At 39.3% G+C, this 27765-nt stretch overlaps 1 protein-coding gene across 5 annotated transcripts in view; it reads left to right on the forward strand.

The window, feature by feature from the left end:
• The window catches only part of EBF2 (EBF transcription factor 2), a 198430-nt gene extending 173408 nt beyond the window's left edge, over positions 1 to 25022 (forward strand). For 3 of the 5 annotated variants that reach the window (XM_039354180.1, XM_039354183.1, XM_039354184.1), the window contains exons 11-16: positions 269 to 357; positions 1520 to 1585; positions 2967 to 3144; positions 7493 to 7678; positions 11463 to 11630; positions 11855 to 12191. In XM_039354180.1, the coding sequence (XP_039210114.1) occupies positions 269 to 357; positions 1520 to 1585; positions 2967 to 3144; positions 7493 to 7678; positions 11463 to 11630; positions 11855 to 11913 (746 nt within the window). In that variant the 3' untranslated portion in view covers positions 11914 to 12191. Of the gene's footprint in view, positions 1 to 268; positions 358 to 1519; positions 1586 to 2966; positions 3145 to 7492; positions 7679 to 11462; positions 11631 to 11854; positions 12192 to 17950; positions 18020 to 24493 lie in introns of those variants that run through there. The other 2 variants (XM_039354182.1, XM_039354181.1) reach the window with 2 other exon arrangements.
• The last annotated feature ends 2743 nt before the right edge of the window (positions 25023 to 27765 follow it).

Here is a 27765-nt window from a genome sequence, read left to right on the forward strand (position 1 = left end):
TTGCTCTCGAAGTGTACACATACATAACACACATTTAAACATACTATATACGACACATGCATAGATGTACACCCTTAATGTGTAAGTAACATATACATATTAATCATTGTCCATCTTGAAGACATAATAAAAGGAGGAAGCTTCGGAGTTCACAATACTATCCATTTCTTCCTATGTGTGCAGCATTAATGATTGGTTCCTTCCATTATTTCTTTTGCCTCTCCTACCAAAATTTCACCTGTTATTCTTTTCCCGCCCTCTTTTTCAGCTTTAAATGAGCCAACCATAGACTATGGTTTCCAAAGACTCCAGAAAGTCATCCCAAGACATCCTGGTGATCCAGAGCGACTAGCCAAGGTAAAGCTCCCTTCCTCACCTGTTGACTTCATTCACTTAACCAGATAAAAAATAACGGCTGCATTGGTCCGGCCTGCCGAATCACAAATCAACGTCTCACGTTTGATTCTAAGCATGGTTTACCCAAATCTGTAGCCGATTTAGGCACAGTACAGGTAGTCCTTGGCTTACGGCCATGACTGGGTCCAAAATTTCTGTCATTAAGCTCGGCAGTTCAGTGAATTTTGCCCCATTTTATGACTTTTCTTGCCCCAGTTGTGAATCCCTGCAGTTGTTAAGTTAGTAACATAGTTGTTAAGTGAATCTGTCTTCCCTGTTGACCTTCCTTATCAACGGGGAAGTCAGACTGGGTGTAACAACCCCAGCTGGAAGCCAGATTGCAATGGGCCACTGCAACCATCATAAATTTGAGTCTGTTATCAAGCATCTGTATTTTGATCATGTGACCGTGGGGATGCTGCAAGTGTGAAAAATGCTCCTAAGTAATTTTTTCAGTGCTGTTGTAGCTTCGAATGGTCTCTAAACAAATAGTTCTACGCAAGGACTACCTGCACAGTGAAGGTCAGCCCCTCAATAGGTTCAGTATATTGTGAGTTTATTTACTTATTAAACACATTTCTGTGTTGCCACAATCCAAAGAGACACTCAGTGGCTTGCACAGAACAGATACTGGTTGAAACATCCACAACGAGAATAAAACAACTCTAAACTCAATAAAAAATAAAAGCCAAACAGCACGCAACATAAGCTGAATGGAACTGATGAAAACAAAAATGAAATAATTCAGTAAAAATCACAGCTGGCTCTGGGCAGACTCATGATATGAGTCTGATGGTGTTTGGTTTGGTTTGGTTTAACACGGTGTTGGTAAACCATGCTTCACGGCTTAGCATGTTCAGAGCATGATTGAATTGAACCAGGAAGCCTGGTTAAGTGTGCCCTTCCCTCTATTGGATTTCATGGCAAAAAGTTACTGGGAGTGCACAAACAGAACGGTGAGGTATGAATTTCTAATAAATGATAATTTTTTAAAAAAAAAACCCCACTAGTTGTTTCTGGCATTTGTCCTGCTTGTTGGTTTCACACTGTGCTTGCCTAGTCCTTACCGCCACATTTTTCAATGCATGACACATCCTTGGTTGTCCTTCCTTTCTGCTTGCAGGAGATGCTTTTGAAGCGAGCAGCTGACCTAGTCGAAGCACTGTATGGGACACCACATAATAATCAGGTTAGAGTTCCTCTCTCTTTTTTCCCTGTGAATGTGTAAAGAAGGTGTTGTGTTTGCAGCTTCTCCCGAGTCACCTTTTCACCTGACCTACTTGAGTGGAACTGATGAGGCTTTAATGCTCCATTAAAACTCCTCCACCCTTCTACCCGGGGGGTCTTTCTCATGCTTGTACAGAATTTATCTGCCACTGCAGTCCATTAATCCATTCAGAGAAGACCATTGCTTCTTCCTCCAAACTCTGTTGCTGAGGATGGGCGTACAACTGGCTAGTTCTGTTCCTCTTCCATCATCCTGCTTGATGAAATTTCTAGCGTGCTGTCAGTCTTTGCCTCCATTGGATTGGTTTATTGCTATTCAGATAGTCTGCAAACAGAGAAGGCTGGCTTCTACAGGAACTTCTAAAAAGTTTTATGCACATTTTTTAAAAGCTTGCAGTTGGAGACCTTACTTTATCCCATTCTTGCTTTCTTTGCCTTTAATCTACTGGTTTTCCTAGCCTTCTTTTTCTATGATATTTATTTGTTTGTTCTTCCTCTCTGCCTCCCATTCAGTGCCCTCCCAAAACAGGGACAGATAACACCTGTTCTTAAGTGTCAATATCCGGAGGGCTTTTAGGTTGTTATGTTTGCTGCTTTAAGACTAGGTATTGTTCACTTAGGCTCTAGGTGAGGATTGAGTAGTATTTTTTCTACATTTCTCATCAGAGTGACTTTATTTATTTATATTTCATGTTTCTAGACTGCTCATCTCCCTCAAGGAGAGCTATTTCAGATGTCAAAGGTTGATGGAGTTGAGGCAAGTGAGGGGAGTTCTCTTTTTTTCTCATCCTGGCATCTCCTCCTTTATTTTATTTATTTATTTTATTTTTAAAATTTATAAGCCGCCCCACTCTGGGCGGCTAACAATAAAAAACACATAAAACATAACAAAACAACAATACAGAAACAATCATCCAGGGGTCAGGTTTTATAAACCCCTCCATTATCCTCCATTATCTTTCCTTCGGATACCCTTTTCTCTCTTGGTCTTCCACTGCACAGAGAGGCAGAACAGAAAGGAACAGTTTACTCTTTACAGTATGAAACCGTTGAGGAAGAGGGCTTGAAATTAGCCAGTTAGCCAAGTATAATTAGTCTGAGCGCCTATTTGAACTGAAATCTTAGAAATTAGAAATAACAGCAGCAGCAGCAGCAGCAGCAGACCTGATCTTGGTATTTTCATACCTATCTTACCTGGTCCCTCTCCAGCTCAAGACACATGTTTGCTGAACATCTGGGGAGGATTTCTTTCTTCTTCTTTTTAAATCTGGAAAGCCAATCAGTCCACCTGGAATAAAATTTATGCTGATTTTTTTTTCTTGTTGTTTGTTTATTTGTTTCAGGACATTATTCTGAAGCGAGCTGCTGATATTGCAGAAGCTCTCTACAGTGTCCCAAGAAATCCAGGTCAGATCCCTGCTTTGTCTAGCTCTCCTGCTCACAGTGCCATGATGGGCATCAACTCCTATGGCAGCCAGTTGGGAGTCAGCATCTCTGAGTCCACACAAGGGAATAATCAAGGTAAAAGTGCTGAACTGAAAGGTACACAATGAATGGAGGTTTTGCTTCAAGAAGATGATGGTCAGAAACTGATGTTGTCTTTATTAATTACTAGGACCATCATAAAAATATATTTTCTTTACTTATACACAATCATTAGTTTCAATATTATTCAGTTCTGGTCATCACAATAAAAGAAGAAGAAGCTGTTGAGACTCCAAAAAGAGTGCAGAGAAAAGCAACAAAGATAATAAGGGGCCTGGGGGCTAAATCCCTACAATGAATTAGGTATGTCTAGTCTAATGAAGAGAAGGACTAGGGCTGATAGGACAGCTATCTTCCAGTACTTAATATCTGGAATTAAGGAGAAACTTCCTGATAGTGAGGACAATTAACCAGTGGAACAGCTTGCCTCCAGAAATCATGGGCGCTCCATCACTGGAGATTTTTAAGAAGAGGCTAGACAGTTACTTGTCTGAGATTGTATAGGTTCTCCTGCTTGAGCAGGGGGCTGGACTACAAGACCTCCAAGATCCCTTCTATTCTATTCTATTCTATTCTATTCTATTCTATTCTATTCTATTCTATTCTATTCTATTCTATTCTGTTGTTGTATTCTGTTGTATTCTATTCTATTCTATTCTGTTCTGTTCTGTTCTGTTCTATTCTATTCTACTTGAGGGTTGAATTATTTTCCAAAGCACCTGAGGGCAGGTCAAGAAGTCATGGATGGAAATTTATCAAAGAGACATCCAACCTAGGACATTTTTAGGTTTTTAAGAAGAGATTGGACAGCCATTTGTTCGGAATGATATAAGGTCTCCTGCTTGTGCAGAGAGTTGGATTAGAATGCCTCCAAGGTCCCTAGAAATATGCCAGATCAGAAGACAGTCCTTAAATTAAAAATAAACATAGAGAAGAAATAGTAGAAGCCTATAAATCTTACTCAGGATCATAATACAGAATAACAAAGTTGGAAGGCCTCCAAGGTCCCTTCCAAGTTAATACCAACCCACCTACTCACCCTCAATTTATTGTTAGGGAAAATACTTTTCTCCTGTGCTAATTATTCATGGTAATTAAAGCTTGCATTTCACATCCTGAATCTTTCTCCAGACACAATGGCACAAATAGGTTTTCTGAACAAACTGGATGCTGCTGCTATTCTGAAATACTTTTAATTTTCTTCTAAAACATTCCCTGTTCATAGCCTTAACCATCTCTGTCGCTCATATGTTCCGTGTTGCATTCCGTTGTTTCATTTCTCTCTCTTCCAATTTCCAAATGGTTTACCTTTCAAAATCCATCCTTTGTGGGAAAAAAGAATTAACCACGAATCTCTGCAGAAAACCCCAGGAAGGTGCAGCCTTGACCACAATTTGCAGCAAATCCCATGTTAAAGTTATAAATATTCAAAACACAAGTGTGCTGATTTTTTCCAGATCTTGAAACAACATCCTTTCACATTCTTTCAACATGCAGATCTGATTGGCAAAATGTACATATGTTGTCAAACAAAGGGAAGGGCTTGTCAACTAGTGGAACTTGCTTAAGGGTGAGACGCTGTCACAGATCTTTAGAGAGGATCTTATATTTTATCCTGCAAAACAGTATTTGTGGAGTTAGTAGTAGCATCAGCGCACTCGTGTTAACTTTGACAGACAATCCCTTAGTGTTGCAATTAATCATCCGAAGACTCTGATTTTGAGAGAAATGTAAAATTATACAGAATTAAAGAAGGTTTTTAAATACGTTTATAAAATAAATCCTGAATGGATTTATAGTCTCTCAAAGTGGATGTGATTTGCCAAGCAATACTGTGAAAGGATGTTTAATTTAAAGTATCTGCTGTATCCTTTTGAAAATATATCATAGCTCAACCACTGCTTTCAGATACGCATCTTAGCTACACATAATAAAAGAGGTTTTGGAAGGTTCAGATCAACCATTAGCACATCATTCTATGCAATTTTTGACAATTAATAATTTTACTAATCGAAGAGAATATTTGTAGCTCAGGGTTGAATTATGGAGTCCTTGATACTATCTGAGCTTCATCATTTGCCTGCAGATGTTTTATTACCCAACTAGGTAACATCATCAGTTTTAAAAATGCATACACGTATGGCTGCGTACACATCAAATAATAGAAGATTCCTAATATGTCATCCTTATTTGATAAAACAAATATTTGGAGTAGTGGAGCAGCTTAGAAGAGGTCACTTTCTAAAGATAAACTTTATTTTCTGTTGCTCTGCTTAGCAAAACCAGAACTGGAGGTTGTTGGGTGCAAGCTTAAGTAAGACTTCCCAATAGTAGAAGTTATTTGACTATCAAACAATTTGTTCTCGGTTTGGCAAGGTTGCCCTTTTTCTTTCATGATTGGACAAGAAGATGACAGCCTACATTATGCATCTTGCGCTGGAAAGAGAGCTGGACTGGGTGATAACCAAACTCCCCAAATCTTTTTCAACTCTGGAATTCTATCTTTCACTTCATAAGATGAACTATTTGTTGTTGTTCAGTCACTAAGTTTCTGGGACTCAACTGAAGTGTGAGGAATCAGGGAGGCTGAGGACTGCTGGAATGAGGATTGTATAATTAAAAAAAAAAATGTAGCACTCATACACACTTCTCAGCCATCTGGTAACTGAATAAGAATGCCATAATCCACCCCTGAGAATTAAATTGAAATTCTTTTCTCCTTTGGAAAAAAGTGAAAGTAAACCCTCAAATTATTTCCTTTCCATTCTATTTAGATCAACGAACCTAGAAGAATTATTATTTTTTCATCGTTATTTAGGATTTTGATTCCAGGGAAAATGTTATTTTGTTGTACACTTGGGCATTTTTTCATGGTATTTTCATGGTATTTTTCCTCTCTATAGCTTCTTTTTGTGTGTGTGTGTGTATATTTTGTACAAACTTCCAAAGGGGGGGGGAGAGGAAAGGAAATATAAAAGTGAAACAAAACTAGACAAGACTACATAAACAGAAAATAATGTGCATAAAAAGAAAAAACAAAGTAAACGCACATAAATCCCCCCCAATTGAATAATGTTAAATATATTTCAAAAACAATAAACAATCTCTCCTTGCAAAGCAGGCACACAGTTTATACATTTTTAGAACACTATGCCCATTTATCCAAGGCATTTGGCCTGACATCTGTCTACTATATAGAAAAAAACATAGTTAACAGATAAAATCAACAACAAAATTAAACTTCAAAGTCCACTGTTAGCAGCCTATTATTGTATTTCATTTACAGAAAGTACTGTCTATAAATCCTGAGCTTTAAACGCACATTTACCCACTATCTTCCTCACTTGGCACTATATCTTAGCCACAACTACCTGGATGAAAAAAATAAAATCATTAAGTGTCTCTTCTATTCGTGTCTTCAAATTATGGAAGACTTCTTACATTTGCTTGTATTTAAATGCAGATAATTCTGAAGTATAATTGTTCTTTGCATCCTAATTGTTCTTTGCATCCTAATATAATTGTTCTTTGCATCCTAATTTTACAATGAAGTTTGATCAAACCATGCAGGAAAAATTGCACACGTTTTGGGAACCACTGTTTCCCAACAGGTCTGTTGGGAAAAGTAGAAGATAGGGGAAAGGGCATAGAAATGTAGAGACAGGATTATGTGGCATCATGTGTGAGAGAAGGAGTGGCAAAATCTGGGGGCGGAGTGAAAATAGGGATCAGTCTAGAATCTCTACGTAGTCACAAGTGAACGAAGTCCAACTCTCCTTGAGTGTTGTTGACCCTTATCTAAGCAGGTTCAGACAATTCTTTTGCATAGGCTATAGCAATAAAGTTTAATTGAACTTTCATGTTATTTATCCGTTTTTTTGCACCTAACATCATGTGAATGCAGAAAGGGAACAGAATCACATTGTGCATGAAATAATAGTGACAATTTAAAAAAAGTAAAATAAATCTATTCCTGCTCCCCCTCTATAGGGACTCATGGACTCATAACACCTTACCTGATTAAATATCCTGGAAACTCTGATCTCTTAGATGTACAACTTCTATTGTCGGATCAGTATGATTCAATTTTTCTGAATGTAGCTAAGTTTTGTTACACTGTCTGTAAAGTTAGGCAGACCTTGGCCGCCCACTGAATATTCCACCGTCTATTGTAATACATTACTATATCTTGTTCTCTTTGGTTCTGTTTAGATTTGCTTTATTTTAATGTTTAATTTTTGTGCTGGTCTGTGACTGTAGTAAAGATTGAATGAAAGGATGAATGAATCTATTCCTGATCCAGATAACTGAAGAGTGCATGTCTAAGAGAGACCATCCTGTTATCCTTATTGATGGACACTCAGTGCACGTTCATTTCTTGCAGGCTACATCCGCAACACAAGCAGCATATCCCCACGAGGTTACTCCTCCAGCACGACCCCTCAGCAGTCTAATTATAGCACCCCCAGTAACAGCATGAATGGCTACAGCAATGTCCCTATGTCCAATCTGGCTGTTCCCACTTCACCTGGATTTATTAACGGTTCTCCCACAGGATCGCCCTATGGCTGTGAGTAGCTTCCTTCTCTTCTCTTCCTCCAGCTCCACCTGACCTTGGGGCTGACATAATTTAAGAGGCAATCTGTCAGAAAATGTTTATTTCCTTTCTTTGGGTCATCTGCCAGAAAGTGCCTCAGCCTGGTAATTAGACAATTAAGCCCAAATTTTCTGCAGAGCAAGCCTGCAAGAACACAGGACTGCTTTTGTCAACCGTTTGTGGTTATCTGCGACACATGTATTAGCTGGCTCTGTCTCTCCTGGCCTGTCAAACTCCTGGCCTGTGGCCTGATGCATCATACTGAAACCATGTCCACTTCATTGCTGGCAATGGGGAAAAGGTTGTGATACATCGCGTGACGTCATGTGACATCGGGAGTTTGATATGCCTGCTCTAGAACTTTAGCTCTTGGTATCCTTCAGCACCAGCAGCTGGGACTCTAATATCCCATCCAAATCCATAGCTTCTGTCTGCCCAGCTTTCCTTTTTAAGCCATGTTCTGATCTCCAATGCCAAGAGTGGCCCACAAGCAGCTTCAAGCTCCAAGTTGCCTACTAGTTGATTTCAGACCTTTAACTACAACAACCTTTTTTGAAGTTGTGTATGGGGAGGGAGGGAAAGAACAGAGATGTTCCCAGATGAGAAAGAACAGGAGTATCAAAAGGACAGGAAATACGTAGTCACTGCTTGATTAAGCCTTGCCTCTGTTATCATAAATATCCATCAGCAGTTGTTTCTAAATTATTGTCTCTTTTAATGCAAAAGGACTCAGTGTGCAGATAATGGATTAGATAGATATGGTTGGATGTTGTGATTTTCACCACCTTGGACCTTGGACTTAGTAGCGGTGGCCTCCTTACAGGAAAGCTGTCGCACTTATGGCTAACTTCTCAGAAAACCACAATTCCAAGAGAGATCATCAAGAAAGAAGAAGACCTTCCAAAGTGCTTTATCCAAACTCTGGTGTCAAGTCACAAGATTTGCAAAATTCAGACAAATCCCTTAAAAATATATTTCCTGTGTTAATGTGTATGTTGTGAGGATAGTCCAACATGACTTCCATTGTTCTGTGAAAAGTAGTTCTTCCCTCTTTTAAAATTTTATTGAGGGCTCAGCTGCAAATGAATTTCAGGTTCTTTTTGATTAAAACTTTGCTTTTCCTGCAAAGAATGCCATGGTTGACACCAGGTCTTATTAAAATAGTAACAGGAGTATCAATAAAGAGACTATAGCTAGTGATACTAGACTTTGCTACCATTATTAACCACATTAAAAAAACATATTATTTGAGTATGCTTTTGAGGTGGGGGTGGGGGGAGAGAGAGAGGGGGGGAGGCTTTTAAGAAGGTAGCTATATTGGGCTATTAGGGGGTAGTCACTCACTCTCAGCTGTGCTAGCTCAGGAATTCTGGGAGTTGAAATCTGGGGTCATAAAGTTGCCATAGTTGCCATAGCCCTAACCCAGGGGTCTTTAAACTTGGCTCTTTTATGACTTGTGGACTTCAACTCCCAGAATTCCTCAGCTAGCATGGACCATATAAGCCAGGGCTCTTCAAATTTGGCCCTTTTATGACTTGTGGACTTCAATTCCCAGAATTCTTCAGCCAGGCACACTGGCTGAAGAATTCTGGGAGTTGAAGTCCACAAGTCATAAAAAGGACCAGGTTTGAAGACCCCTGCCCTGCCCTGACTCTTCCATCACAACAAAGATTTTGTTGAACCTGGCTTGAGGTTAGACAGGGAGGGGTTTCTTCAGGCAGCATCCATAGATGGAGATAAAGTTATTAGGTATAAGAAGAAATAATGGATGTTGTCCTGATCCAGAGAGAGAGAGAGGGAGGGAGGGAGGGAGGGAGGGAGGGAGGGAGGGAGGGAGGGAGGGAGAAAGAGAGATAGAGAGGGAGATATGGTGAAATCTAGTCCTGCCTTAAGATGAAGCCAACAGGGTGACTTTGGGCCAGTCACCCTCTCTCAGTCCTAGGAAGAAGGTCCTGGTGAGACCTTCTAAAAACATTGCCAAGAATGTCAAATGGTCTTCTCCAGGCAATCACCAGTAATCAAGATTGACTCAAAAGCTAAATAAACAAACAAATAATAGTTTTTAGTTCTATAAAACTGAGATTAAATTCCACTGAATGTGCTAGGATTGATTTCAGAGTTGGGAGGAAAATTAAAACAACATTCTCAAACACCCTAAGAATAAAATGGTTGAGATTAGGCATATTCCCAAGAAAAGAGGTGTGTTTGTGTGCACGTGTCTGTGTGTGATGACATAGTGCAATATATTGATGTAAGATTTTGAGGACACCCAACCTGGGATAAAATTACCCAAACCAGTAGGCACTACTTCAATGTCTATATTTAATTATATAAGACATTTATTAACCAGCAGCAGTACTGATTTTTTTTTTCATAAATCCACATTTGTAGGATGAGAACATTTGAATTTTTTTTTAATAATAAGTTGCCTGTTTGGAAAAAGAAAAAAAAAGTCACCAAGAAAGAAATCTGAAATGTTGATTGCTTTTGCGTACAGAGTTTAAAATTGGCCAAACAGATGTTTGCTGGTGTTTTTGCTCCCTCCTTTTTTTTTTTTTTTTAAAGAAAAGAGAACTTACAAATTCTGCTTCCTGGCTGAATTGTGTGTGCCAAGTTTCAGTTCCAGAGAAAATGAAAAACAAAACAAAACAAAACAAACAGCTGAATTATGTATTCCTGACCATCGGAGTTTAGAATGAGATGCTAACAGATCCTTGTGAAAAATAAAATTAAAGAGAATCATTCAGAGTGTGAGAAGATAGACAAGCAACATGAAATACAATGGCGATTCTGCAGCTGTGGCACAGATTAATGGAAGCATTTTAACTCAAAATGAAATTTGTTTGGTCATTTTAAATTTGGTCCAGATCTATCAGACCACGTTTCCCACTGTGCCCTACAGAGATGATGACTCACTTAGAACACATTAAGCTGGGGAAATCTGTTTGAAAATATTTGGTTAGAACAGAAGTGCCCAAAACCTTTTGGGCACCAGGGACCGGTTCCATGGAGAAAAGTTTTTCTACGGACCGGAGACTGCATGGTTTTGTGTGCTGCCTGCATCCCACGGATGGAGCTTTGCTTGTTTGTGTGGACCGGTTGCCGGCATGCCACAGCCCGGTACCGGTCTATGGCCCAGGGATTGTGGACCCCTGGGTTAGCAAACTTAACTATCTTGTATTTCACAACATTGTGAACCTCCTCATTTTCCCATGTTTCCTCCCTTCACAGAACTTTACACTGGTTTAGCTAACCCAGATTAGCTCTTTGGCCTCACCTGTCCTGCCTTGACATGACCCTGTTTGTGGTACCTGACTAACAGGAACAAATATTCTTTCCATTCCCTCTTCATGAATTGATCCATGCAGATAGCTTACATTTTGGATCTGATTGCTGATTATGGAATTTCTCATCTGGTTCCACAGACTTTTGTGTGTTTTAAGAGAGATTTGAGGACTGAACTTACTTAATAAGTTCATATGGGGCTGAGTATCATCCTTGGAATTAAAGATCTGTTGTGGGACATCCATTTGCTTTGAATGTGTGTGTGTGTGTGTGTGTGTGTGTGTGTGTGAGTCAGTCAGTCAGTTAATAAAATTGAATGATCAGGACTCAAAGAGACTTATAGAATCCATGGAATTTATGGAAGTCCCCGTTGGAGGCTTCTTAAGGTTGATCTGATGGTGTAAATTTGTGATTGTTTACTTTTCCAAGCCCCTACTTGTTCTAACTCAAGTTGCTATCTCCTCCCTCTCAGTGATGTCTTCAAGCCCCACAGTTGGTTCTTCAAGCAGTTCCTCCATCCTTCCATTCTCCTCCTCGGTCTTTCCTGCTGTCAAACAAAAGAGTGCCTTTGCTCCTGTCATCCGGCCCCAGGGGTCTCCCTCCCCAGCGTGCTCCACTGGCAATGGAAATGGATTTAGAGGTAAGCAAATGTCTATTTCCTTCACCCGCCATTCTCCCAGAACGTCATCCCTGTATATGTCATAGGTTTTACTTCATAGGTAATAGGGGAGCGGGGAAAGCATGCCTCAACATGGACTTTGCACACCGTTCTAATGTGCAAAGCAAACCCCTAAAAATGACAGCAGAGTGTAGGACACAGAATTGTACCCATATAATCCTCACCTATCCCATTATCCTTCTTAGGTTTTCCCACAGTCTTTGATTACACAGAAAGTCCGATCCTAACTAACAAAAAAGAATAAAAGAGTAAAAGCAGAAAAGGAAGAAAAAAAAATTAAAGTCCACAAAGAAAAGTAAAGAGAAAGAGAAGAACGAAACTTCAAATCTCCTTTGCAGCAAATATAAATACAATTACAAATTTTATCTCTTACTGTGATTACAAAAAAAAAAAAAAAAATAAAAAAAAATCAGACATTGTAAATGCATTTTGTTCTGTTTTATGCAAAAAAGAGAGTTTCTGGTCAATGATAAATGTAAATACTGTTTTTTTTTTCTAATCAAATAAATTAATTTAGCCATCTCCACTAGTTCCTCATCTTTGCCAACTATTTCTCCATTGTGAGTGGTATAAAAAATTATGGTAATTATTCATGAGATGTCAGCTTGCAAGAGCTGCTGTAATAACAAGACCTTTTGTGAATTCCAGTCTTCTGATGTCTTGCAAAATCTCAGATCAAAACTGTCTGAAATTTGTGAGTGCAACAATGATTTCATTTCATTTCATTATTGTTTCCCTACAGTATATGCTTCTTAATCCACCCCCCAAAGGCTCTGAATCACTTGCAAATAATAAAGTATAAAATAAAAATAATCAGCAACTGCAATGAAGACTCCCACCATGCCATCCATCCCCAATTCTTTCTGAACACTTTCTCTTAGGGATTTTCTTAAGTATTGGGCTGTTCCAAAGTAATGATTTAATACAAATGAATGAATAAATGATCAAACTAATTTGAACTCCCAGAACATGGCACCAGACAATATAATAGCACTTTCAGCTGAGAAAATGTTAATCTCTGTTTTTATTTTTAAAAAAAAGCTATGTCATATATTATTTCAGAAGGTCATTACATAAAATGGATGGGAATAAAAAAATGCTGTTATAGATAATCTAAATTTGATGCATAAGTAACTTTATGAGTGGGTGCAGAAATACAACACTTCCATCTGCATTTAAATCACCAGTCAAGTCTTTCCCTTTTTTTCTATTTATCTCATTCATTCATTCATTCATTCATAAAAATGATCACATCTTTAATTTTCCTCTCTGTTCTCATCCAGTTTGATAAAAGGGGATTTGATTTAGAAACCTAAGACAAATGTTGGCCTACTGGTTGAGTGGTTAAGGCACTAGGCTAAAAAATTGTGAGTTCTAGTCCCACCTTAGGCATGAAAGTTGACTGGGTGACTTTGGCCCAATCACCAGGAGACTGAGAGTTCTAGTTTAACCTTAGGCATGGAACCTGGTTAGGTGACTTTAAGCAAGTTGCGTTCTCTCAGCCCAATTTATCGCATAGAGATCTTGTGTGGAAAATAGGAGGATGAAGGAGTATTAGGTATGCTTGGACCTTAAATTATTTAAAAAGCAGTAAAGGAAGGATAAAAAAATATTTTAACAAAAGTGCAATGTGATCTCTCATGAATATAGTCTGGAATTGTTTTGGGGGGACAGAGAATATATGTGAGTACACTGTATTTCATGGCAGTGTCCTCTCTCTCTTCTGCCATCTGACTTCTCATATTTTAATTCAGTTTTCAAAGAAAAGCATCCTGTAAAAAATTGTTTCTCAAACTGGCAAGCATGGGGAAACAAAGGTTGAGAAAAATGTGAAACAGAATCAGCATCAGATCCTCTACGGCAGTGGTTCTCAATCTGTGGGTCGGGACCCCATTTGGAGTCGAACGACCATTTCACGGGGGTCGCCAAACAACGCAGTCCGCCATTTTTTCCCCCTTTTCCTTAGCTGTGCTACTCCCTTTTATTCTATTGGCTTTTGAAAGCCAATAGAATAGACTCTCTTGAATAGAGTCTAATTCTATTGGCTTTCAAAAGCCAATAGGAATTGTCCAGGCTGTCTCTGCCCTGCTGAGCCCGCCAAAAGTCCCATTCTGCAAACGGTGCTGCACCAGTTGAGTAGTCCTCAACTTACGACCGGTTGAGTAGTCCTCGACTTACGACTGGTTGGGGGTCGCGGCATTAAAAAGGTTGAGAACCACTGCTCCAGGGCCTCCAACCACAAAGGAAAATTTTAAAAACACTCCCCCAAAAGAAATTTGAAAGAAATTCTCAAGCCCCTGAAAAATAAGGTAGAAAAATAGAAGTCTTTGGTGGAAGAACACCCATTTTTAGAAATCGGAAGAAAGATTTTAATTATGCTGTGCCTTTCCTGCCCTTCCTTCTCCTACGTCCCCCTCCCCCCCCATTCAAACAGTCAAAAACATGGAAGGGAGGCAGGGAAACAGAGGGGTATGTTGTGTGACATGCTATAAATTGTAATAGTAATAGTAGTAAAGTTGGAAGGGACCTTGGAGGTCATCTAGTCCAACCCCCTGCTCAGGCAAGAAACTCTACACCATTTCAGACAAATGGCTGTCCAGTCTCTTCTTAAAAACTTCCAGTGTTGGAGCATTTACTGCTTCTGGAGGCAGGTTGTTCCACTGATTAATTGTTCTCACTGTTAGGAAGTTTCTCCTTAGTTCTAGGTTGCTTCTCTCCTTGTATTCTCCAGCAGTACCATATTGATTATTTTTTTCCCTGCCTCCCCTATTTCAGTCAACAGAACACAAAGCAGTCCATTGACAAAAGTCTGTGGGCATTTCCAAAGATCAGACCTCTGCCAATTGGATAATATATGCCTTGGAGCTTTGTTTCAAAGCTCAGAGGTGACCTGATGTGCCTCAGTGCTCACTGTACAGATTGAGCCTGGCAAAACAACATCCAGCAGTTCCCAAGCTAGAGATGCTCTTCTGTCAACCTGCCACAGTTGCTTGCCTTCAAGGCTAGACTACCTAGCACCTCACCAAATATGATTAGTTCAGAAATACCAGAGAAAGAAGCTTCCAGTTTAAACCCTTGTGGATATATAACAGTTCCTGGCATCTTTGTCTGGCAGTCAACTACTGTCAGAGCAGCTTCTTTCTTGCCTACAATAAAGACCCTAACCCAGCTAAGCCTTCAATGATTCTTCTGCCAAGTCAAGTCAAGACGTTGAGCTAAGGATAAAGTGCCAGGCTGTCAATGATTTATTGCTGTGTCCAAGGGCAAAGCTTCCCTTCAGAGGGATGCATCAGAGGGTGATGTGCAGAAAACCATTGCAAGGGCCAGAGCTGTGGCCAAAGCAGCTGCATTCTAAGAATCAATCAAGGTCAACGATTTCATTGCTTAGCCCTGCTAATATGTAAAAACTGATAGTAGTTGCATGTCATTTAATATACTTTCTGGAGAGACAAGAGAAGACAACAGCATGAAAGGTCATCCGCATTCAAGACTTCTTTGCTAGCTTCCTAGAGACACCTCCTAACTAACCAATGTGTGAAGAGGATGTTGGACTAGATAAACCAGTCTGGATTTTCACCTGTTCTGCATAGTATTTTTGCATGCTTTTATCACCAATCCTTAATGAAGAACGTGCTGCTTGATGGGAGGAACCCACTTGAAACTTGGCTCCTTGAGTGGTGTTGGGAAAGACATGGGAATACCCTTAGATAACCTCTCTAGGACCATGTGGTCCTGCTTTTTACTTCCTGCATGCCATCTGCTCTGCTTTTTCGCTCTGCAGCCAGGCGAGGTAGGTAGGAACAGTAGGGCCTCGTCTTTGTCAGCAACCCCAAATTGATTTCAGGTGGCCTGATCGGAGAAGCCTGGCATTGATTTTATGTTGGACGTTGAGCCTGCTTAAAAGTAGTGTGGACAAGATGTAATGTGACGTGAGGCAAAGCGAAGCGATGAGTACTCCGGTGTCTAATCACCTCAGCCCAGATGGAGAGCAGCAAATTGGAAATGGCTGGAGCCGTGCAAATGTGGCTATTTTTGCATCTAAACAGGAAAAACATCCCTACGGCTTCTGATGCCTCTTCTCTGATTGCTGTTGTTACTTCTCTTGCTATAAGAAATCCTTTTCCTGGGTCAAGAGAGGAGGTGACCATGATGGGTCCTACCCAGCTTTGCTGTGCTTCTATTCACTTGTTAGTTGAAATTTCAGAAACAAACCAGCTTTCCAAGTTGGACTGGCCATCTAAATCTGTCTTTTTTTGAACTAGATGCCCCGAACCAGATTGACAGTTTGGATCAAACTGGTTCTACACATTTTAATAGAACTTTCTACATCGAAACAGCGTTATAGATTTGCATAGAACAGAGCACAAGAGAATGAACAGGAGCACAAGCGATGTTTAATTTATTCCATACTTTCTGGGCAGTACAAGGCCCACAATTCTGAAGTTGTAAAATAAATTGGATCACTTTAAATTGCAGGATAGAAGGGAGATCAATTGTTGGTTTTCTGTGGCATGCTTGATCAGGTCTTTTGCAGAGCAAATACACAGTCAGTTAATGTTCATTAATGTTTTATCTTGGATAAATTCTGCTGTTGGTTAATTTATATCTCAGTGTATATGCAAAACTAGAAAATGTATTAATTCAGTAACCAATTTAAATATCAGGTATGAATCTAAGTTTCATTTTAGATGTGGGGGTGTATACTTTAAAAATAGTATTAGTAACTATTTCTGTTGAAATTGAGACACTAATCTGAAGTCTGAATTAAATTTTTAATCATCTGTTTTGTTGGGCTTGCAGTGGACAGGGCTGAACCATAGAACCATAGAATTAAGCCAACTTGGGTATAACTGAGGGAAGTCCAGTTCAAAACAAGGGTCCACCAAACCTGATAGCCTCTTGGTGATCTGGACCAAAGGTCTTCAAACTTGGCCCTTTTATGACTTGTGGACTTCAACTTCCAGAATTCCTTAGCCAGCATGCCTGGCTAAGGAATTCTGGGCGTTGAAGTCCACAAGTCATAAAAGAGCCAAGTTTGAAGACCCATGATCTAGACCAGTGTTTCTCAACCTTGACAACTTGAAGATGTGTGGACTTCAACTCCAAGAATCCCCACTGAGCTTGAAGTTCACACATCTTCAAGTTGCCAAGTGTCTATGGAGATTCTCAGTCATCCAGGTCACGGTGATCCCAAAGATGCTTTTTCATGAGGCAACTGGACTTTTCTTTTACTCTTTGAAGACATTCAGTTCTCATCCAAGAAGCTTCTTCAGCTCCAAGCTGAAGAGCTGAAGAAACATCTTGGATGAGAAGCAAAACGTCTTCAAAGAGAAGTCCAGTTGCCTCATGAAAAAGCACCTTTGGGTCAAGTTGAGAAACACTGGTTTAGACATTCAGAAGGAAGCAAATCAACAGGTAATGGACATGTAAAACTGATCTTGCTTTCTCTCTCTCCCTAAATTCTCCATTCAAGGGAATTGCCAGAGAGAGAAACAGGACTGTCATTTTGTAAATAGTTCACTCTAATTTCTTATCATACTGAGCTTGTTCAGGACTGTTCCATATCAACCTATGATAAAGATCCATATAAAACAGCCCATACCCACCCAAAACTAAAGTTGAAAAATTGTAAGTTCATTTTTTTAACATTGATAAAAGATCATGAGATCTACAAGATGCTTGTGAGATCATGGAAATCTTATGATATGGAGAGAGGGGATCAAATTATTGTATAAGAGTACATGTAGACACTTGGGTTAACTAAGATGAACGTCTCCATTACATGCTCAGCTCCTAATAATTTCATGAATACAGGTAGTCCTCAACTTATAACCATTTGTTTAGGGACCGTTTGACGCTACAACGGCACTGAAAAAAATGACATGAATGTTTTTCACACTTACAACTAATGCAGCATCCCCATGGTCATGTGATCAAGTTCAGACAGTTGGCAACTGGCATGTATTTGTGACAGTTGCGGTGTCCCGGGGTCATGTGATCACACTTTGTGCCCTCCTGACAAGCAAAGTCAACAGGGGAAGCCAGATTGACTTAATAACCGTGCTACTAACTTAACAACTATGATTATTCACTTAGGATAGATCATAAAAATGGGACAAAACTCTCTTAACCACTGTATTGCTTAGCAACGGAAAGTTTGAGCTCAGTTGCGGTCATAAGTTGAACATTACCTGTATGTCCATGTAGTTTTCTTGGTAGTAATATGGAACTATTTGTGATTGTCTTCTTCTGTTTGTTTGTTCTTCAACTTCCCATTCTAGATTACAACTCTGGAATTTCCTGGTGGTAATGCAGCCAAGGAGTAACAAATCCAGCCATACTTAACTAAGGTCAGCTAGGTGCTGCCACCTAGCAGGGCTATGAAAGATTGCTTGTCGCAGAATTGTGTACTGTATTATTGTTAATGATGATTATATATGTTAAAGTTCAAAACGGAGACAGAAGAGAACAGAAACTCAAAACAGAGATCTGTTGATAAGAGCAGATTGGCAGATCAGTCCAGATCTTAGTAAGACAGTGGATGGCAGGAAAATTCATTCTTTTCTGATATGTATGTATATATATATATATATATATATATATATATATATATATATATATATATATATATATATATATATATATATATAGATAAGACTCCCAGAGATAAAGTGCAGTATTGCAGGCAAGCTCTGCCCACAGCTTAGAGTTTGATCCTGATGGGCTCAAGGTTAACTCTGGCTCTCATCCTTCCGAGATCGGTCAAATGAGGAGCCAGATTGCTGGGGTAATATGCAAATGTTTACATTGTAAACCAGAATGACTATGAACATTACAATCCACACATTTAAATAAAATTGTATTTATTAGAGTGACACATTCAAAATATTTCATAGTGGGGAAAACAGTTTGAAAAAAGTGAGATATTAATCTAAGCTTTTTGTCCCAAATAACAAAATAAGATTGTTTACCCAAGTTCTCAGTTTGTGGTTTAAAGTGCTGCAATCTGTTTCTTGGTAAAATCCATTCATTTTGTAACAGAGGAATGCAATTCCTTTTAGCCTGTAATATTATAATTACTTGCTAGCTTGGTTCCAAGGTGCTTCCTAGGAGGGGGGAGATTAATTTACTCCCCTGCTACCTCCGTAGCTTGAATTGGCAGCTGAAAAAGCAAAGAAACCCTTGCCTTTATCTGCAGGCATGTAGCTGGCAAAGGGATCACATCTGGCTATGCATCTCCCAATAAAATTACTTGGAGCCTGAGTGCTCCTACCTTGTGGGATGCAGCAGGAGGTGAAAGCTGATGAAAAGCCTGGAGGCACAATCTGGAGAAGCTCCTTGTCAGTTTCACCTCTGCCAGGAGTCCAAGGGAGTTGAAACTGACAAGAGGCATTTTTCTGGCTGGATTCTGATACATGATGAGGCATGGGCTGGAGAAATCCCAGGTCAGGTTGCTATATTCAGTTTTCTTTTTTTCTTTCTTTCTTTCTTTCTTTCTTTCTTTCTTTCTTTCTTTCTTTCTTTCTTTCTTTCTTTTCCTTCCTTCCTTCCTTCCTTCCTTCCTTCCTTCCTTCCTTCCTTCCTTCCTTCCTTCCTAACAATGCAAATATATGAGTAGATTAAATAATGGGAGCAGAACATTGTTTATTCCCCTGCCCAATAGCAAAACAATTGATGATCTCTCTCTCTCCCTCCCCCCCCTCTATCTATGTCTGTCTGTCTGTCTGTCTGTCTGTCTGTCTGTCTGTCTATCTATCTATCTATCTATCTATCTATCTATCTATCTATCTATCTATCTATCTATCTATCTATGTTCTTTATCTCTCTCTCTCACACACACACATACACACAAAGGGAAAGAGAGATCAATTTCTGCATTTTTTTTTCTAATTTCTTTTCAGTAAAGCACCCTACAGTAATTTTAAAAGGTGGACCCTTTTAATTAAAAAGTAAGCTTCAAAAGCCCTTCTGCAAAGCAATCCTGTATCCACTGCCAGCTAGATCTACTCCCAATCTGCTTTCTACTTGCCTTCATAGGCATCCATTGAATCTTGAAGTTTTGTTAAAATGACAAGGCATCTGAACCCCTGAGGTTGCCACATAAGCATTTCCCTTTATGTGCCTGTGTGCAGCATGTCAAGCATAGAAAAAAGGGGTTGAATTTGCATTGTGATATTGTGGCACACAGATTGCCCCCTTGCTCCTCCACCAGTTTTGGGCACTGTTAGTTTTCTTTAAGTCCCAAACCAATATTCCCACACACATCACTATTGCAGGAAAGCTATGCCCTTGCACCAGTCATAGTTCATCCCTAGGTGCCCCATAAGCATAAAGTGAACACTGACCCAACCCCATGTGTCCAGCAAACTGAACTATGCATAGCCTGATGTTGTGAAATGGACACAAAACAAGGCCAGCATACTTCAGTTTCTCTGCATTGGGCTAGGACATTTAGACAGAAGATGTACCAAATATTGAAAAACAAAACAAAACCCAGCACTCTGGAATTCTACAGCGCTTCCCGAAGTACATTTTATAGCAATCTCAATACAAGGCTTTTACCAAGAGGGAAAAAAAAAAAAAACATTCAAGACGTGATGGTTTTAGTAATGAAAGAAATTTCAAAGCTGATAGAACTTGAGCAATGCATGTCCAAAGCGATCATGTATCTTGTTACCAAACCAAAGCTATTTTTCTTTCCCTTTTCCAACAAGTTACTGGAGTATCCCTCAGAGGCCGTGTCAGAAGCAGCTAATGAAAAGAGGAAGTGTTACACGCCATTGCATTTTCTTCTTTTTAAATAAGTATGCCTGATTTTTGAAAGGGCTTGCACTCATCTCTCTCCTGTTTTCATTACTGAGTTCAGCTCTTGAAAAATTTGATCGCCTCTGGAACAGCGAGTTTGCCCTAGTGAATGTCCAATATATTGAAAGAAATCAGCCAGAGAGAGATCAAGGAATGCCATAAATAAAAACGTCCTCAAATCAAACTGGACTCCTAATGATTGCGTAATGAGGCCTGTATATATAGTCTTCGAAACAGTACGCAAGGAACTTGTCGTTGCTTTCTGTCTCTCTGCCTTCCCCCCAAATTTCCAAGTCCAGTCCGTAATTCTGGAATTTGCTTGTAGTTTTCCATCCAAGCACTAAATACTTCCAACCTGTTACAGCAATAAAAGTTGACAGTTACCAAATCTATATATTAAAAACTCACATGGCCCTGTTGGTTCATGATGGAAAAATAAACTGAAGTCCATTGCTACCCAATGCCTTTCCCTGCGATGAATTTTATATAAGGCTGTTTGGCGTTTGTCTGAACATTCAGAAAGATGGGGGAAACGCCTAGGAATTTGAGGGCATGCCCTGAATGAAACAATTAATGTTCTCATAGGAATGTCACATTTCACAAATGCAATCTGCACTGCAGAAAGAAATATGGAGGGTGTGCAAAAGAACTGTGAACATGGAAGCATATTCATTAGCAAGTTACAAAGACATTTATTTAATATCTTATTTTGGTTTTGTAGTAATTATTTGGTGGTAGACCATAATCTGAAAGACCTGGAGCCCAATAGCAGCTTCTTGCCTTCAGGCAACTAACAAGGATCCACGGGTGCTAAAACATCCTGTCTGCTACATATTGTCTCTATGCTTCAAGAGATCTAAAACCATCATTTTAAGCTTCTGGAGCCATGCTACCTCATTAAATTGTGGCAACTCAACCCTGGGAGCATCTCATAGAAATCTGCTGAAGATCTTGTTGTGGGATAGAGACAAGCAGTTCTTCAACAAAGCCAACTTTGAACATGGTGGCAGCTTTTTCCCACCCTCAGAAATGCACTATTTTAACATTCTGATCGCTCCTTCCATTCCTTCATTTAGCTGCATCTTTAAGGACAGTTCTGCTCCAATTTTTGTTTTTGTTTTTAAAAAAGGAAAGAAACAAGATTTCTTTTCTCGGAGGCATGTTTATTAGCATTATTAAGGACACATGCCTAAGATGCGCAAGTCACCTTAGCTTTTGGCTGATTTTTGACAAGTTTAATCAAGCCTTTCATCTGATAATGGCTGCCTTTGGAGGTTAATACAATGCAGCTCACCTCCAATTCTTTCTTCCATTTCTCTCCAATAAAGTAAAATAAAGGAGAGAGAGAGAGAGAGTAGAGGATCCCTGTGGGATAATCACCCCGGCAGTTCCTATATTCCCCACTCATCACCGAATGCCTTGTCCTGCATTGAACCACCTTTATTGAAAAGTTACATCGATTCAATATATAGTAATACAGGCAAAAATAATTACAGCTTTGCGTTTGGTGTAAGACCTTAATCCGAAGCTCACAAACATTCAATAAAAAGTAGTGCAGGCTGGGAAATAGGCTTTTGACAGCAGAGCCCCCAAGGAGGTGGATGGGTGGGAGGAAGCAGCCTCGGAGAACAAAAGCCAAGCTACAGAAATCCACCTTCTTCTATTCCAGGAAAGATTTTGACATTTTAGAAATCAATTAATATTCCTTCAATTATTTTACAATTGAAGAAGCCGTCGGTTAGAAAGGAATTGATGGCAGCAAAGCAGGCACTGAGCTGGCCCAAAGCAATTGCTATCCTTCCTGGTCTTAATCACCCACTCCTCCTTGATGGACATTTATTTTCTTATCGCTTCTCATGCCATCGGAGGAAATCCCCCTTAAGTTTTTTTCATGGAGGAAGTCTAAAAAAAACAAAAAAACAATCATTTTGCCAATTTTCCTGCCCAGCAATTTGAGAATATTAGAAGGCCCCTTCGGACTGAACAAAGTTAAAGCTGAGAAAAGAGGACCTGTTTTGTTTGGAAAGCCAGTTTGATCTAGTGATTAAGCTCCAGGCTAGAAAGTAGGAGACCAGGAGTTCAAGTCCTGCCTTAGCCATGAAAGCCAGCTGGGCCAGCTGTTTTCTCTCAGCCCAAGCCACCTCACAGGGGTGTTGTTGAGGAGAAAAATAGGAGGAGAAAAGGTGTTTTTGACATGTTTGCCACCTTGAGTTATTTGTTTAATAATGCAGGTGGGATATAAATAAATAGAAAATACCATTTCTCCTGAGACCCAATATTGCTTATGTTCTGGAGAGATTCAATTTCATTCTGGGCAACTAGTGTTACAAACCTGAAATTCAGATTTTCAGTTCCAAAGCTGTTTCCCTAGCTGTCTCCTTTTCAGTTTATTTTCTTTTGGGCATTTTTGTTACTGTTTTTTTTTGGGGGGGGGGGTTGTATTTTGTGGACTTCCCTTCCTCTTCCTCCTCTTCATGCACACACAGATTTTATATGATTGCATTATAAATTTGAGAAGCCTCCCAAAACAGGATGACTATTAATTACTAATCTCCTACTATGATTACCAAACACTAATAAAAGGGATGAAGGGCTGGGCAGAGAACAAAAAAACCATTTGTCTGCCAGCATGTCCATTTAAAAAACAAATGTCTGAAGAAGGCTAATGTTTCATTTAGTATTTAGCATCCAAGTTATCCATAACTTAAGACAGAATATAACAAAAAGGATGGAATAGCTCTTATTTCCCATGTCAGAATGGGAAATAGTGCAATCTTATATTTGTTTACTTAATTGGGAGTAAGTCCCCCCCAAGTTCCACTGGGTTTCCTTTTGAGTAGACAAATATAGGATTGCATTGTAAACATTAGAGGCTGTTGAAATCTTTGAAAGCTAGACGTAAAATTTAAGGAAGAAGGGGTACATTGAAGGATCCCTGGGTGAAAAGTACGTGAGAACTTTTTTAGCATTGGAATGATAGGAAAATCAGTGTCGAAATATATTAGGAATTATAAGGAAGGTGCGTGGATGTGTTTGTTTTTCCCCTGCATTCATAAAAGAACAGCTGTAGAGTGGACGGCTGCAAATCAGATATACGTGCTTTGCTAGCTTCTTTCAGAGAATTTGAATGGAGGTTTACATTCGCGTAGATACGCATTTAAATTTTACGTTATCATTGAAACGTTACCATCAGCCACCCAGAGATGCTTAAGATGGGTGGCCATAGAAAATCTTTTAAATACATAAATAAAATGAAAAATGTAGGTTCCAATTAGCGTGTTCTTAATCACCATCTTGGCTAAAACATTCTGGACTAGTGAAATTTTTTTGAACATTTAAAGGAATGACCTGTTAAGGAACAGGTACAAATGACTGATGGTCAATATGTCTTCATCTGCTTGTGTCCTTGATCCTTTGTTTTATTCATCCCTGTTGCTTCTGATGCTTTTGTTTTTAATGGTTTTACATTTTTGCTTTTATTCTATTGTGGCGCAGCAGTTAGAGTGCAGTACTGCAGGCCACTTTAGCTGACTGTGTTCAGCAGGTCAGCGGTTCAAATCTCACCGGCTCAAGGTTGACTCAGCCTTCCATCCTTCCGGGGTAGGTAAAATGAGGACCCAGATTGTTGGGGGCAATGTAAATATATATATATACATTGCTTACTGGTGTACACCGCTTAGAGAGTGCTTGCACTTAAAGCGGTATATAAGTCTCATAAATAAATAAATAAATAAATTGTAAACTGGCCAGAGTCCCTTTGAGAATGAGATGGATGACCTATCAATTTAATAAATAAATAAGTCAGTTCCATAGGCAGGACTATGCCATTGAAGCTCCGCCTCTCTTTATGATGCATGCTTATAAAAAGGCGGGACTTCGAACGTATGGTTCTGGCTGCCATCCTTTCTGAAACTCCTCCCCCGCCCCGCCCCCTTTGCCGACACCTAGGATCTGCATTATTTCTGCAAGTTTCTGTTTTGAAAATGTAAATATTGTCTGTCTGTTTGTTTGTTTTCCAGCCATGACTGGTCTTGTTGTACCTCCAATGTGAAAGAAGAGAAGGCATTGCTGGGGTTTCTTCCTGCTCCACCCCCCTTTTTTTTCTACAGCACAAAACTACTTATTTGTTACGGAACTTAAAAAAATAATAATAATGAAGCACTAGAAGCTGAGTTGATGGGGGAAGCTGTGTGCCAGAAGGAATGGAAATTTTATAGCGTTGCTAAGAGACTGTTCCAAGTTGGAGACATCAATACTCAAGAACATTTAAAAAAAAAAAAAGGAATTGGCCAAGATCCAGAAGTATGCAGGTTATGGGATTGAATCTGGAGCACAAGCTTTTTTGTGTTTTTGTTTTGTTTTGTTTCCCTGTGGACTCAAAGCCTTCCTAATGTTTATAGAATATTAAAAGAAGGAACAGGTTGGCCAACCATTCAAGCTTGATATTTTGGATACTCTTTGTTTTACTTTGTAGGAAAAAAAAAGTCGAAGTTTCTATTTTCTATGGAGCTTTTCAGATACCAATTTAGTTTATGCAGAAAAAAAAAAGAAATCTCAAAACAGGGTACCAGCATGAGCGGACTTTGCTATGAAACCGGATATGCTGATATGAGTGATGGAATGTGGACGTATGTGTGTATTGACTTATAGTTTAATCTCTTTTCAAATGAAAAAAAATGTAAGATGTTTTACAATTATTTAAATAAATAAACTTGTAAGTTATTGTATGTAGAGGTAGACATTGAAGACTTTGGGGAGAGGGACTTCTTTTTTTTTTCTCCTATTGTACAATGAAAATTGGCAAAGATGCAGCAACAATTTCTTTAACCCTACAATCTCTGTTCAGTTCTCTCCTGCTCTCGATGGAACCATTTACGGAAATGTCTCAAAATTCTTCACCGAGGACTCATCCACAAGCCTTTTTATACACACAATGCTATATATATATATATATATATATATACACATATATAATGTTTTCTGAGGTTTTCGCGGGTGTTTGTATGTAGGTCTTTGGTTATTCGGGTTTTCTCCCGCGTCAAATTGGAAGTGTCTTGGCGATGTTTCGACGAAGTCTCATTCATCATCTTCGGGCTGGTGTTTTCGGCTTCATGCTTCTAGGAGCAAACATTACTCCTAGAAGCACGAAGCCGAAAACACCAGCCTGAAGATGACGAATGAGACTTCGTTGAAACGTCGCTAAGACACTTCCAATTTGACGCGGGAGAAAACCCGAATAACCAAAGACCTACATACATATATAAATATATACATATATCTCTCTATATATTAAAATATAGGACCATCGTTAATGTATGAATATTATACACTTTCTCATGTCTTGATTCGATTAAGGTTTCAGGTACTGGTGTGACTTGTTTACTTTCATACCTCTCCTCAGTAACTACGTGGCGTGTGTGAGGCCTCGCATCAGGTTTTTGAACCAATCCTCTTCATTTTTCAGGTTGCAATTTGAGCAAGAGGCCAGTTTTTTTTTATCCTCCCTCCCCTCCCCATGTTGGTTGTTTTTCAGAAAATATTTTGTCTATTTTCTGAATACACAGCAAAAAAATGTGTTGCCAAAAGAACTTTGGCATTTACCTAGGAGGGAATGAATGTTGAGATGCTAACTTAACATTATGACTGAAGGCAAATTTATGTGTCCGAGGATCATGTTGCAGGATCCAGTGATCCAGGATCACTGAGACCAGTGGTTTAATCTTCCAAGCTTTCGGACTTGGTGCTGAAACCCATCTTCATGGACCTTTTCTCTGTCAGAATGTATTTATGCTGGAGCCCGTCTTCAAGAGATTTTCTGGTACGTTCTGGTAGAGAGAATTTCCCTAAGGGAACTGAGGGCTCCAGCACAAGCCCCAAAGCTCGGAAGACTACACCTCTGGTATCAATGACTGATCCAGATTGGATCCTGTAACTTAACGTTCACTAATGTGTCCTTCATTTGGGACAGTTGTAACATTTACCCAGGATCATCCATCTTCATGTCTGAATATATCAATCTGCATCAGTTTCATTTGTAAACATAGAGCTGATAAGTTATCTGCATATTCTGAATACGGTGTAGGAGCAGAAATGCGGGAAAGCTTGCTCCCTGGAAGATCACGGATTTCATGGGCTCGGTATGAAGGGAAGAGTTCGTTCTCTAAAGATGTCTCCATTTTGATGGAGGGACAGTTTGTGGACATGCCAATAGTAGCATATGATCAAAGGTCCCACCATTAGAATCAATGGGAAAACTTCATCTGCACAAGATTTCCATATGTGCCTGCTTCAGAGCGTCAGGACTTGTGTGGATCTAGGAATCGTTGCACGGTCTCTTGAAATTCTCAAAGCGTGTCTTGAATCCATGGATCCATTGCTTCCCCTTTTGATGTGTTGATTATTGATAAGCACTGTTTTATAAATCGTTTTAACTTTCCTAAAGCCTTCTAAATCATCTTCTGCTGCTGTCATTGTAACCATCTCTATCCAAGTCCCATATGTTGATAATATGCCTATAAAATTTATAAATCACATTGTGTTTTTTTTACAATATACTATTTATATATGTACCTGTATTTTAAGGTGAAATTCAAATTTCTGTGCACCCAGTGAGGGTAACTGTGTTTTTTTTCCCAGGGGAATAAAAACATTAGTGTTTTCCCACGATGATTGTTGTTAAAGTTCATGGTCCCCCCCCCTTTTTTTAAAAAAAATTAAATTAATGCCACGAAGGTGAGTTCATATGTGGATGTATATTTTAAGATATTATGGTTGCAGGAACATTTTCTTTCTTTCTTCTTTATATTAGAGAAATTAAACTCATTATTGGGGATCACATGACCATGGGATACTGCGACCATCATAAATATGAAGCAGTTGCCCAGCATCCGAATTTTGATCATGTGACCCCGGGGAATACTGTAATGGTCGTAAGCATGAAAATGGTCATCACTCACTTTTTTCAGTATCCTCGAAACTTTGAAGGGTCACTAAATAAACTGTTGTAAGTCAAGGACTACCTGTATTTAACAATGCCCTATTCATAGAATACAATTGAGTTGTCCGGTTATGATTTGTGGGATCAATTAAATAGTATGAATTGAATTAGTCAGTTACAGTATGTAACAGATACTCAAGTCCGCTTGGATATGGCAAAGGATCTATTTCCACTGTAGTTTACAACAGTGTTTTCTGAACTGGGAATCTACAGATCTATGGACTTCAGCTCGCAGAATTCTTTGAAATATCCTTCAAACAAAACGGTAGGGTTTTGCCAGGAAAAGAGGAGATG

This window comes from Crotalus tigris, unplaced genomic scaffold (assembly GCF_016545835.1).
Source record: "Crotalus tigris isolate CLP2741 ecotype Arizona unplaced genomic scaffold, ASM1654583v1 scf7180000018549.3470463, whole genome shotgun sequence".
NCBI lineage: Eukaryota > Metazoa > Chordata > Lepidosauria > Squamata > Viperidae > Crotalus > Crotalus tigris.